This window comes from Stenella coeruleoalba (genome assembly GCF_951394435.1).
Source record: "Stenella coeruleoalba genome assembly, chromosome: 3".
NCBI lineage: Eukaryota > Metazoa > Chordata > Mammalia > Artiodactyla > Delphinidae > Stenella > Stenella coeruleoalba.
Window position 1 is genome coordinate 82478538 of NC_137148.1, and position 14143 is coordinate 82492680.

Below are 14143 nucleotides of genomic sequence, written 5' to 3' on the forward strand. Positions count from 1 at the left end.
AATGTTTTAAGAAAAAATTTCTAAGGTACCTAGGAATGACACATTTATAAGGAGATAAGGTTGTCTGAGAATTTGAAAATTTCCCATCTAAAATCAACTTTCCGACACCCTTGCCATACTGATTAAAAGTCAGTCATTAGAACTCACTGTTTTTATGGTAAAAAATTTTCTAAGAAAGCAAATTTGCAAACTCTTGTGGAAATATAGCACTTTAAGCCTATGATCCCAATGTGAATTCTATGCTACACAAGTTCCAAGAATTTTGCTTTTAAAAAAAAGAAATTTCATGAAACATTGCATACTATGTCTATTGTAAATGCATGAAGCAATGAGGTTCATTAGGAAATTAAGTGCTAAGAGAAATCCTGTTTATCTTTGAGAAGTGCTGGGTTAAGTAAACTCACTTGACAAGTTTTGGGTCTTTTTACCAATTAATCACCTATTACTATATCATGGAAATGGTCTTCCCAAGGATCTTGTTTGAAAAACAGAATAATAATCTTTTCACTCATTCAGACTTAAACCCAAATAAGAACTTACTGGGTCACTTTCATCACAGATTATGCTTCTGAAATTGGAGATTTCTAGGTAGAGTAGCTCCAGGCTAAACTTGACACATTTCTCTAAGAATTTCAATTATATTCAATAATAATTTTAAACAATATATATTTTATATTAAATGTAAAATGATATATTCTGGAATAATATTGAAATTTCAAAATACGTTTAAGGTAATACACAAGACAAGGAATTTTTTACTTGTGCCCAATTTCTTTGAACTTTGCATTCCCTTGACACTAAGATGCTTCACAATCACTGATTTTGGACAACTGAGATCAAGATGTTGAGAGGCGGCCAACTTTGGTGGGGACAAGAAAGGTGGAAAAGGAAGTAACTCTTTAGCACAAAACTGTCCCTAGTAGAAGAGCTTCAGACTCACAATCAACAAATATTTACTCAGCACCTAACCTGTGCAAGGGTCACTGAGTTGCTTTAAGACAGTGGAGCAGGAATAAGAACAGGAAGAATATATTTAGATATAGTCTTCTGTTAATCTTAAAAAAGAGCAATTTCAACCCACCTTCTCCCCCCATTTTTTTTTTGGATTAGATTTCTTTCAGTCAGTCCTTGATTGCCTCTTTACAAAATATTTTTAAACTATGACTCAAGTGACCAAAAAATATCTACATACTATCAAATTCTAGCTAACCATCAGCATGTCCTTGAAGATGCTGCACTTTAATGCCCCCCTCCTTAATTTGTCGCCTTAGTGTAACTTCCCATTTCTTTCATTCCCTGTATGCTTTCTTTCAGGAGAGTCATAGTCCCTTCTGCCCTTCTACTCACTCCTCCAAATCAGGCTTAGATTGCAGACTCCTGAGGGTATAAACCTGGACTTTATCAGTAACTCCCAAGAGAATATAAAAGAGATCCTTGAACAAACAACCTTACCAGTTAACAACGCCTGAAGCCTTTGCGGATTTACTCACTGGGCTCCACGTGTGCATCCAATACACTCAAACTATACTCACAAAACACGAATGCCTAGATCTAACCGATACCATATATTTTCAGCAAGTTTCTCCTTCGAGAACCACCCTACCTCAACTGCAAAGTTATTAATTCTTCTCTTCCAGAAACAACGTAAAAAAAATCCTTTTAATAAGGGGATTTAGCAAAATGTATGTTTTTGGAACGTACAGTGGATCTCCCCCGCCCCACCCCCCAGCAAAAGGTTCCCGAAGAAAGGCTCCACTCATCTTCTTTGTAGGAATCGAATCTTCTAGACTGAGGTAGAACACTAAAGAGAAAAAGCTTGCATGGCCAGTTTTAAATGTTTCCATAAAAGAGAAGCTAAAATGTAGATGCCTGAACCTCATTGGTTGACGTCGGCGCGAGCGCTTCCAAGTCCCAAGCCTGGGGCCACCTAGCTCGGCGCGTCGACCCCTCGGGCTCGCGGCGCATCTGCCGTCTCCTCCCCGCCGGCCCTCCGCGCCACCCTCGCCCCGCGCAGGCCCACCGCCCTCTCGAGCCGGCTCTGGACCTTACCTTGCGTGAGGGCCAAAAGGCAGTAGTGAAACAGAAAGCCCTGGGGCGTGTTGCAGCACTGGAGACACTGGGGTTGGAAGTTGCCCCACCCGCAGGGCCCCTCCTCATACTCTGACAGTGACTCTGGCCCGGACCGCTCCTGGGAGCCAGGAGGAGTTACTGAAGAAAGAGGTGGCTCCGGGGACTTCTGGGGCTCCTGAGGCTCCTGCGGCTGCGAACCCTCTCTCAGCGGATTGGTGGACAAGACAGAGACCTCGACGGAACAGGGCAATGGACACAGACGGCGCGGGCTGTCTGGACTGGAGGCGACGAAAGCCGGGTTCCTGATGCCTTTGCAGCCCTTCATGATCAGGGTGGGTTCTCCCGACTCCCGTGCGTCGGGAGCCGCAAAAAGCTAGGTCCCGCTCTGGCTCCTCCTCCGGGCAGGTGGCAGCGCCCCCGTGCGGGAAGAGTTCCCGCCTACCGGGCGTCCGTCGGCAAGGGCTCTCGCCGCCGCCGGGACACTCCTCCGCCAACTCGCGGCCGCCTGCGGCGCAGAACGCGGGCCTCTGGCCCCGCGGTTGTGCAGTTGGCGCTCCGCCGCGCCTCACCTGTCGCGTGGGCGTGCGGCCCCGCGGCCGCCACGGGAAGGGAAGAGGGCCCTCAGCCCACCTCGCTGCTTCCCAGAGCCCAGGGACTGAGAGCCAAATAAAGGCTGTGAGAGTCTCCTGGCCCTGAAGTTCCCCCTGGGTGCTGCCGGGAAGGCTGTAAACACAGTTGCATCAGGAGATCGTTCAAGAAAGTATCTGGCGGTTTTCTTCCCTTGCTGCTTACCAAACCAGGCTAGGTCTGGACTCCAAGAATCAAGCAGCCGCAGGTACAATACTTTGGATTCCATGAGCCACGTGGTAAGACTTTCACCTGTAACCCTCCCTAGAAACGAAATCCCCACCCGCCCTTCAACACTGCAGCCATTAGCATCACGACAGAACCCCTTGTTTTAGCTTTCACTTCCCCCAAACTGAAGGAATAGGAACTCAGAAACTTTAAAGCCGTATATATAATATTCTTTCTGCTGTACATTGCCTATCTTAAGATTAACAATAGTGATAGTCATGTAAATAATTTCTACCTGTGGAATAAATAAGAAAAACACTTTGAAGAACTGAAACCATTATGCTAATTGTAGTTACAATTCATTCATTCATCCTTTCATTCATTCATCAAAGCATATTTATTTCCTGAGTGCCGAACACTGTTCTAAGTTCTGGGGGTACAATAGTGCACAAAAACTGACAAACACTCCTACCCTTATGGTACTTTCATTCTAATGGGAGACAGAAAATAAGTAATAAATATGTAGTACATCTCTACAAATGCTATGGAGAAAAGTAAAGCAAGGACAGGCTGGAAAGTGTGCGTGTGTGTTAGGGGAAGGGGGAGAATTTGATGCAATATCTTAAAGAGGGTGGTCAGGGAAGGCCTCGCTGAGAAGGTGATATTTGAGCAAAGAACTGAAGAAAGTTAAGGGAGGGAGCCTGGTATATTGGGGAAGTAGTGTGACTGCGGTGGAATGAGATGGTTGGAGAGCAGTGGGAGTTGAAGGCAGGTAAAGGGGTGCAGGTGGGGTGAGGGAGAAGTGATTGGGGCCAGACCCTGTAGGCTATTATAAGGACTTTAGCTTTTATTGTGATTAAAATAGGAAGGTTTGGAGCTAAGGAGTGACATGATTATGGTATGATTAGATTTTCAAAGGACTCATTCTCTGTCCCCTTCTAAAGATACACTAATACATCCCAAAGTAATATATTTTAAACAGAGACATTTTTAAAACTATATATTACAGTCTTGGAATGTTTATCTTTCCCTAAATGAACTATTGATTCCAATAAGGAACATAATAAAAACCACAAATATTTTCTTTTTGCTATGTAATCAGGACTACATACACAAAGCTGTTATGCTTCATAAGACTGCAGATTGTTAAGGAACCTACTTCCTCAAATCTAATTGTTGGCTGTAAAACTTCTCAAAGAATATGTCTGAACTACCTTTAGCAAAGTTAATAGAGGTCTCAGATATTACTGGATACTATGATATTTTCAGCACGTTAGTACTATTATTCATTTATAAGGGTCCTTTCATCGAAAGTTAGACTAAAGTTCTAACTAAAGTTCTAAGTTCACTAAATATTAATTAATCATGCTATCAAGTTCTAGAGATAGTTTTCTAGTCTTCCTATCTGCATTTAACACCTGGCTGGTTGCCTGGCCAAGAAGCTACTTCTAGATTCAGTGCTGATACCTCTCAAATAGCAATGATTTGGCAGCATATGATGGTCATATCCAAGTGTAGCCTTAAACCCAGAGAAGAGAGTATGGTGATGGAAAGTTTACCTCTCATCCTGAAACAAGATGTTTTTATTTATAACTGTAGACAGTAGGCTCACTTAAAGTGGCCTAGAGGAATGTTTTCCAAACACTATTACCTTTTAATGAAATAAAGTAGAATTCAGAAGAAAAAAAATACACAGTGCATGACATAGTACATTTTCACAAGTACTATTTTGTGAAAATTTTGTTTCACTTATATACACCTATTTTACTGAGTTGAGGATTAAGATATAAAACATTTAACTTATTTTGAACAGACATACATTCTGTTTTTTATTCCCTCACAGTCAAAAAAGGTCTAGACTGGCCTAGAACCTAAGGAAAGAGCAGAAGTAGGAGCTAACATTTTTTAAATGTCTGCTATATATCCCATTATTAATCCTTACAAGAGCAGTATCTATTAACATCTTCATTTTACATATTAAAGAAACTACATTCCAGAGAGGATTAGCAACTCTTCCAATGTCATATAGCTAATAAGTAGCCAACCTTATTAAGGATTTGAACTTAGTTCTCTCAGTTAGGTATCTTCCCTGGACTTTGCATTTTCTCTCTTATAATTGTTACAGCCTGTCTTTGTGGTTAGGATTATTGCATAGCAATTCTGAGAGATCAAAACTCCTATTTATCTCGTATTGATGAGATTTAGAAGACTAATGCTGCTCTGAATTCCCCAGATTTGGCAGATATTCAAATTAGGCTTGGTATGTAATCCTCCTAGGCCTTCTACCGAAAAAAGTTTCGACAAAAATAAACTTACAGTGGTGTTTAAATGTGTAAATAGATATGATCACCATTTTATCTATGAAACATGAATTAATTTAACCAATCAGCAAAGTTTGCTTTGTTGAGATGTAAATAGATTCATGGTTTAAGACTATTTTGCAGCTTTGAATGAACAAATTCAAACTATCAAAATCAAAGTAGCATAATCTTTATGCACTTAAATCCATAGTGTCTAAGGAGAAATCTCCACTGTTGCAGTGAGGAAGAGTAGAATTTTGTTGAAAGATTAGCAAAAGCGCTATTGCTTCGTGCTGAGTACTTCTTGGTCTTCATGAAATAGTTATCAGCACTACTTTCCTGTTCCCTTAAGTTCAGGTTTACAACAAAGAAAACAAAACAAATTCATGGATTTTGTCTGTGATAATTCTGTGGAAAATTGTCATTTAAAAATTCTTTGTTCAACCTAGCGTAAATCTAATGAGCATAGTCAAAATACCATCTTAAGTTTCAGGAAGTAATTAATAAATTGCTATTCTTTTAGCAAATTTCATTTGCTATATTTTTAAACTGTGGAGAATGGGAGAAAGAATAGTATCCAGATTTTAAAGTAGAATTCCACCAATGTACACAGAAGCAGATGTCCCTGCCTATGGGTTTCATTTTCTGGGATGTGCAGCAGGTCTTCCCTATCAGGAACTGGATGAACCTAGGTAAAGTGGCTTAATGACAGAAGCTTCAAAGACTATCCCACCAACTCCCCTTGCTCTGATTCCATGCTGAAAAACATTCTAAGGATTATATTTTTGCCTTCCAAGTAGGTATGCCTATAGGGTGAAAATGTACTTATATGCCTATTTGAGTATTTTATCATATTCTTTTCTGTTTGCTCTTAATTCCTTATTAGTTCCCTTCCAGTTTCAGACTGCTGTGAAATCTTTAGCAGTATAACACTATGAGACTCATAGAATATTAAAATTGGAGGGATCTTGAGGAAGGCTGAATGGAAAGATGGTCAAACGCAGATATTTTCGAGATAATTTAAAATTTCAGCATTCATATACACAATATTATATATAAAATGAATAACTAATAAGGACCTACTGTATAGTCCAGGAACCCTTCTCAATACTCTGTAATGACCTATATGGGAAAAGAGTAGATAGACAGATAGATAGATATATGTATAACTGTACAGCAGAACCTAACACAACATTATAAATCAACTATACTCCAATAAAAATTTTTTTAAAAGAAAAAAACAAAGCAAGGCAAAACAGAAGGAAGCAACACCAGAAAAAAAAATTTTTTAAATCCCAACATTAGGAGAGGACTGGGGTTGGCGGCGTGAACACAGCCTGCAGGGGGTTAGTGCACTACGGCTGGCCGGGAGGGAGTCCGGGGAAGAGTCTGGACCTGCCGAAGAGGCAAGAGACTTTTTCTTCCCTCTTTGTTTCCTGGTGCGCGAGGACCAAGAAGGGACTAAGACATTTAGAGAGGTGCTAACACCTATCCTTCTCAAACTCTTCCAAAATATAGCAGAGGGAGGAACACTCCCAAACTCATTCTATGAGGCCATCATCACCCTGATACCAAAACCAGACAAAGATGTCACAAAGAAAGAAAACTACAGGCCAATATCACTGATGAACATAGATGCAAAAATCCTCAACAAAATACTAGCAAACAGAATCCAACAACACATTAAAAGGATCATACACCATGATCAAGTGGGGTTTATCCCAGGAATGCAAGGATTCTTCAATATATGCAAATCAATCAACATGATACACCATATTAAGAAACTGAAGGAGAAAAACCATATGATCACCTCAGTAGATGCAGAGAAAGCTTTCAACAAAATTCAACACCCATTTATGATAAAAACCCTGCAGAAGGTAGGCATAGAGGGAACTTTCCTCAACATAATAAAGGCCATATATGACAGACCCACAGCCAACATCATCCTCAATGGTGAAAAACTGAAAGCATTTCCTCTAAGATCAGGAACAAGACAAGGTTGCCCACTCTCACCACTCTTATTCAACATAGTTTTGGAAGTTTTAGCCACAGCAATCAGAGAAGAAAAGGAAATAAAAGGAATCCAAATCAGAAAAGAAGAAGTAAACCTGTCACTGTTTGCAGATGACATGATACTATACATAGAGAATCCTAAAGATGCTACCAGAAAACTACTAGAGCTAATCAATGAATTTGTTAAGTAGCAGGATACAAAATTAATGCACAGAAATCTCTGGCATTCCTATACACTAATGATGAAAAATCTGAAAGTGAAATCAAGAAAACTCTCCTATTTACCATTGCAACAAAAAGAACAAAATATCTAGAATAAACCTACCTAAGGAGACAAAAGACCTGTATGCATAAAATTATAAGACACTGATGAAAGAAATTAAAGATGATACAAATAGATGGAGAGATATACCATGTTCTTGGATTGGAAGAATCAACATTGTGAAAATGACTATACTACCCAAGGCAATCTACAGATTCAATGCAATCCCTATCAGACTACCACTGGCATTTTTCACAGAACTAGAACAAAAAAATTTCACAATTTGTATGGAAACACAAAAGACCCTGAATAGGCAAAGCAATCTTGAGAACGAAAAACGGAGCTGGAGGAGTCAGGCTCCCTGACTTCAGACTATACTACAAAGATACAATAATCAAGACAGTATGGTACTGGCATAAAAACAGAAATATAGATCAATGGAACAGGTCAGAAAGCCCAGAGATAAATCCACGCACATATGGTCACCTTATCTTTGATAAAGGGGGCAGGTATGTACAGTGGAGAAAGGACAGCCTCTTCAATAAGTGGTGCTGGGAAAACTGGACAGGTACATGTAAAAGTATGAGATTAGAACACTCCCTAACACCATACACACAAATAATCTCAAGATAGATTAAGGACCTAGATGTAAGGCCAGAAACTATCAAACTCTTAGAGGAAAACATAGGCAGAACACTCTATGACATAAATCACAGCAAGATCGGTGACCCACCTCCTAGAGAAATGGAAATAAAAACAAAAATAAACAAATGGGACCTAATGAAACTTCAAAGCTTTTGCACAGCAAAGGAAACCATAAAGAAGACCAAAAGAGAACCCTCAGAATGGGAGAAAATATTTGCAAATGAAGCAAGTGACAAGGGATTAATCTCCAATATTTACAAGCAGCTCATGCAGCTCTATAACAAAAAAATAAACAACCCAATCCAAAAATGGGCAGAAGACCTGAATAGGCATTTCTCTAAAGAAGATATACAGATTGCCAACAAACACATGAAAGAATGCTCAACATCATTAATCATTAGAGAAATGCAAATCAAAACTACAATGAGATGTCATCTCACACCGGTCAGAATGGCCATCATCAAAAAGTCTAGAAACAATAAATGCTGGAGAGGGTGTCCAGAAAAGGGAACACTCTTGCACTGCTGGTGGGAATGTGAATTGGTACAGCCACTATGGAGAACAGTATGGAGGTTCGTTAAAAAACTACAAATAGAACTACCATATGACCAACCAATCCCACTACTGGACATATACCCTGAGAAAACCAGAATTCTAAAAGAGTTATGTACCAAAATGTTCATTTCAGCTCTATTTACAATAGCCTGGAGATGGAAACAACCTAAGTGTCCATCATCAGATGAATGGATAAAGAAGATGTGGCACATATATACAATGGAATATTACTCAGCCATAAAAAGAAACGAAATTGAGTTATTTGTAGTGAGGTGGATGGACCTAGAGTCTGTCATACAGAGTGCAGTAAGTCAGAAAGAGAAAGACAAATACCATATGCTAACACAAATATATGGAATCTATAAAAAAGAAAATGTCATGAAGAACCTAGGGGTAAGACAGGAATAAAGACACAGACCTACTAGAGAATGGACTTGAGGATATGGGGAGGGGGAAGGGTAAGCTGTGACAAAGCAAGAGAGAGGAATGGACATATATACACTAACAAACGTAAAATAGATAGCTAGTGGGAAGCAGTCACATAGCACAAGGAGATCAGCTCAGTGCTTTGTGATAACCTAGATGGGTGGGATAGAGAGGGTGGGAGGGAGGGAGATGCAAGAGGGAAGAGATATGGGAACATATGTATATGTATAACTATTCACTTTGTTATGAAGCAGAAACTAACACACCATTGTAAAGCAATTATACTCCAATAAAGATGTAAAAAAAAAAAAAGGCACGGATGGTAGGTGCTACTAATGAGAACAAAGCAAGAACCGAGGCATTGAAAAACAAAAAATCCCAACATTAAACATTTATTAACACCACTAGATCTTATATTAACTAAATAAATGCAGAAAAGCAATGAAGCAATCTAAGTGATCTTCCTAGTATTCTTCACTTTAAATGCTCTAGAAATTGTATAATTAAAAATCACAAATTATAGGGACTTCCCCGGTGGCACAGTGGATAAGATTCTGCTCCCAGTGCAGGGGACCCGGGTTTGATCCCTGGTCAGGGAACTAGATCCCACATGCATGCATCAACTAAGAGTTCGCATGCCACAGCTACGGAGTCCGCCTGCTGCAACTAAGCAGCCCACGTGATGCAACTAAGGAGCTGGCAAGCCACAACTAAGGAGCTTCCCTGCAGCAACCAAGACCTGGCACAACCAAACAAAAATAAATAAATAAATACTTTAAAAAAACACAAATTATATCTTAAGAAAAAATTTAATGCTGACTAGATTTTTTTTTTTTTTTCGCGGTACGCAGGCCTCTCACTGTTGTGGCCTCTCCCGTTGCAGACCACAGGCTCTGGATGCACAGGCTCAGCAGCCATGGCTCATGGGCCCAGCTGCTCCACGGCATGTGGGATCTTCCCGGATCGGGGCACGAACCCATGTCCCCTGCATCGGCAGGCGGACTCTCAACCACTGCACCACCAGGGAAGCCCCTAGATTTTTTTAATACTGTTTTGAATTGCAGTTTCACAGAAAAAATATATTTATATTTAGGAGAAATGCACCTACATTTTTCTTTTAGTAATACTAAGCATAAATCATTAAGAGATACATCCATAAACATGACTGATCATAATTTTTAAAAAGAAAATATGTAAACATTTAATACAATAATCCCATAAGAAAGCAAACTCAGTAGGAAGTGAAAAATGAATGACTAGTATAATATTTACTATATAGTACCAAGTTAAGCTTTTCACTAAGTGATTGTTATTATAATTCACTCAAAACACTATGAACTTTATAAAAGCATACTTATGATCAAATATCACAACAGTAGATATAGTGAAGAAAGCATAATTGGATTTATATATCAAGAAATGCTTTAAACTAGAAGAAATTAACCTACTGTAAATTAGTAATTAGGATATTATTTCTAAAACATATTTCTTTTCTACTTGAGGTCTGATTTTGATGCCTGGAAACAGTCTTCAACATGCTATGATTCTATAGGATATACACAATCACAATGTCATAATCATAACAAAATGCCACCTTACTGAATAGAGAAATAGCCATCCTGCCACTCTTGATAGGCCCATCACATCCACAATTTAACCACTATCCATTTCTTAACAAAGGAAAGGAGATAATGAAGGTTACTAAAATTTAGATTTATAAAACTATACAAGACCGATTTCATTTGTTCCAGCAGTCTGCTTCTAGCAAGATTAATGTCAAATACACCCAAAAACTCAATGCAGTCAGAAGCAGAAAATAGGCCAATAACAGATAAAGCGATAGCAATGAGTGAGGAATTTAAAACAGATTTACACTAAAGTTCTTCTGTAATTAACTAGGTCAAATAGGAACAACTTGCCTTTAAAAATCTCTCAGCTAAAGTAAAACCATAACTTTTAGTTCTCAGGTAACTCTGCACTGCCACAGAAGTATTATTCAGGCATATGAGAGGCTCAAAATTCTTTGAGAAAAATCCTGGCTCCTCTCCAGGCATTACTGTAGACTCTTGTCCCAGGCACCTCCATGAAGAGGTGGGATTACGGATTACCTCTGAGCAAAAATAAAACAACCTCTTTAATTTGTATAACTGCATCTTATTCTGCTATTGACCATAATCCGTAAGGAACATATGACTCTTTTCAATAAGGTACACAGTCTTCATTCCAGTCACTGGCCAGAGAGCACAACTTAGAATTGGAAATCTTGTGTGCTAAAAGTATAGATGAGATGTTACAGTCTAAGGGCAATGTTAGCCATGAAGTCTTCTAAATTCTGCAAGTTCTGTCTTTAAGACAGAACTCTAGAAATTAGAGAAACTTAGTTCCTGACAGAAATATTTTTACTAAGTTATATTTAGTATCTGTATTTTTTTTTTAGGATAAACCATGTCACACAGCAGTAACAAATTACCATTCCAACTGTGGTGGCTTAAAGTAATAAAAAAAAATTTATTTCTAGCTCCACTACATGTTCAAAGAGGATTTGAGAGTGTTTCCTGCGCTTTACATAGGCTTTCAGGGGCCCAGCTTGACTGAGGAGGTGCCATCTTGTAGTTGTACCATCTAAACCATATGGACATGGCAGTAGAAAAGAATCTGATCTGAAAGTGATCCATTTCACTTCTGCTTACATTTCACTGGCCAGAACAACTAACATCTAACTTTAAGGGGACTGGAAAATGTAAGTGAGGGTAGGGAATAGAATATTTGATGAATATTATCTCTGTGACAGTATCATTCCTATACATTTGTGAGGACAAGTATGATAGATACACTTGTTTGCTATAGGTGTTTTAACAAATTACCACAAACTAGTGACTTAAAACAATGAAAATGTATTACCTTAGTCTTTGAAGGTCAGAAATCCATGGGTCTCACTGGACTACAATCAAAGTGCTGGCATTCCTTGGCTCATGGTCCCCTTCTTTCTTCTATCTTCGAAGCAAGAAATGGACAGTTGTATTTTTCTCACATCACACCATTCTGACACTGACTCTTTTGCTTCCCTCTTCCACATTTCAGGGTTCTCATGATCACATTTAACCTGGATAATCCAGGATAATCTCTCTATTTTAAGGTCAGCTGATTAGAACTTTAATTCCATCTGCAACCTTCTCCTTTGCCACATACTCTAACATACTGACAGGCCCCAGAGACAAGACATGGACATTTTTGAGGGGCTGTCATTCTGCCTATCAAAGTAGGATATGAAAAACATATGTGCAGCTTTGGCATGCTGCTTATTATGTTAAGCAATGACTTTTATATAAAATTTACATTTAAGGCACTACCCTGGCAGTCCAGTGGTTAAGACTCCGAGCTTTCACTGCATGGGGCATGAGTTCCATCCCTGGTCGGGGAACTAGAATACTGCATGCCAGGTGGTGCGGCCAAAAAAAAAACAATTTACATTTAAAAAACTGTAAAAACTCCCTTTCATCAATTCATAGGAACAAAGTAAAACAACATGTTTTCCTTTTAGTCTTAGAGACAAGAAGAAAAATGAATTCAGTAATATATTGCTATATGCATTTCAGTATCACTTTCTGAAGCAAGTGAATCCTGTTTTCCTAGGTAGTCTTATAATTTATTTCTCCTTAAAATAAGTGCTCCCTGTTGCTTCCAATGATTTTAGAACAAAAAGTTTTATGTACATTAATCAAAAATAGAATAATAATGTCAGTATTGCTGAATGAAAGAAAAATTATAGAATATTGGATGCAAAGTGAAAGGAAAAATACATTTTGAACATTTTCTACAGAATGAACTTGTTCTTATATTTTATTTTCAGCCATATAGAGAGCAAGGTATGCATGTACTCAGAAGAGAGAATATTCCAAAGAATGAAGAAAAATCCCTTCCCTCAAGGGGCATAACATTTATTTGGAGTGATAAAATCATACACCTAAAGGGATAACTAGTTACACCTAGCATGAAATAAGCAGAAAAGTGTCTTTAGTTAAATGCTATGAGAGTTATATTAGAAGGAAAAGAAGGAAAAATGGGTAATTATCTGGAAAAAAAGTCTGATGGGACAAGAGTAAGTTTTCTTTATCTTATAATAGACTTTATTTTTTAGAGCTGTGTTTTAGGTTTATAGCAAAATAAATAAATAAATAAATAACAGGATGTACAGAGATTTCCCATATAAACTCTGTCCTCTGTCCTCCACATGCAGAGGCTCCTCTGTTATCAACATTCCCCATCAGAGTTGTAGATTTGGGGTTTTGGGTTTGTTTTTGTAGGTCCTTTTCTTCTCTTGTGTTTCCCACTTAGAGAAGTTCCTTTAGCATTCGTTGTAGAGCTGGTTTAGTGGTGCTGAATTCTCTTAGCTTAGTCTATCCTAAGATAGATTACTTGCTAGGCTACAAAACAAGTCTCAACAAATTTAAGAGAACGGAAATATATCAAGCATTTTTTTCCAACCACAATGGTATGAAACTAGAAATAAGTTACAGGAAGAAAAATGGAAACACAAACATGTGGAGACTAAAGAGCATGCTACTATAAAGGAATAGGTCGATGAAGAAATCAAAGAGGAAATTAGAAAATACTTTGAGAAAAATAAAAATGGAAACACAGCTTTCCAAAATCTATGGTATACAGCAAAAGCAGTTCTAAGAGGGAAGTTTATAGCGATACAGTCCTACCTCAAGAAACAAGAAAAATTTCAAATAAATAACCTAACCTATCACCTAAAGGAATTATAAAAAGAAGAGCAAACAAAGCCCAAAGTCAGCAGAAAGAAGGACTTAATAAAGATCAGAAAGAAAATAAGTAAAACTGAGAATAAACAATAGAAAAGATCGGTGAAACCAAGAGCCAGTTTTTGAAAAGATAAACAAAATGGATAGCCTTTCAGCTAGGTTCATTAAGAAAAAAAGAAACTGGGTCCAAATAAACAAAATAAGAAATGAAGGAAGAGAATTAACAACCAATATCACAGAGATTCAAAAAATCACAAGAGAATACTACTAGAAGTTACATGCAAATACATTGGACAACCTAGAAGACTTGG

The 14143-nt window shown here is 38.3% G+C and overlaps 2 protein-coding genes across 2 annotated transcripts in view; both read right to left on the reverse strand.

The window, feature by feature from the left end:
• Positions 1-3223, reverse strand: part of SLCO4C1 (solute carrier organic anion transporter family member 4C1) — a 60919-nt gene extending 57696 nt beyond the window's left edge. Inside the window, exon 1 of the mRNA XM_079918215.1 lies at positions 2050-3223. Within this exon, the coding sequence (XP_079774341.1) occupies positions 2050-2395 (346 nt within the window). The 5' untranslated portion in view covers positions 2396-3223. The remainder of the gene's footprint in view (positions 1-2049) is intronic.
• The window catches only part of SLCO6A1 (solute carrier organic anion transporter family member 6A1), a gene marked incomplete at both ends in the record, with an annotated part of 109193 nt that continues 98078 nt past the window's right edge, over positions 3029-14143 (reverse strand). The window contains one exon of the mRNA XM_079918632.1: positions 3029-3160. Within this exon, the coding sequence (XP_079774758.1) occupies positions 3029-3160 (132 nt within the window). The remainder of the gene's footprint in view (positions 3161-14143) is intronic.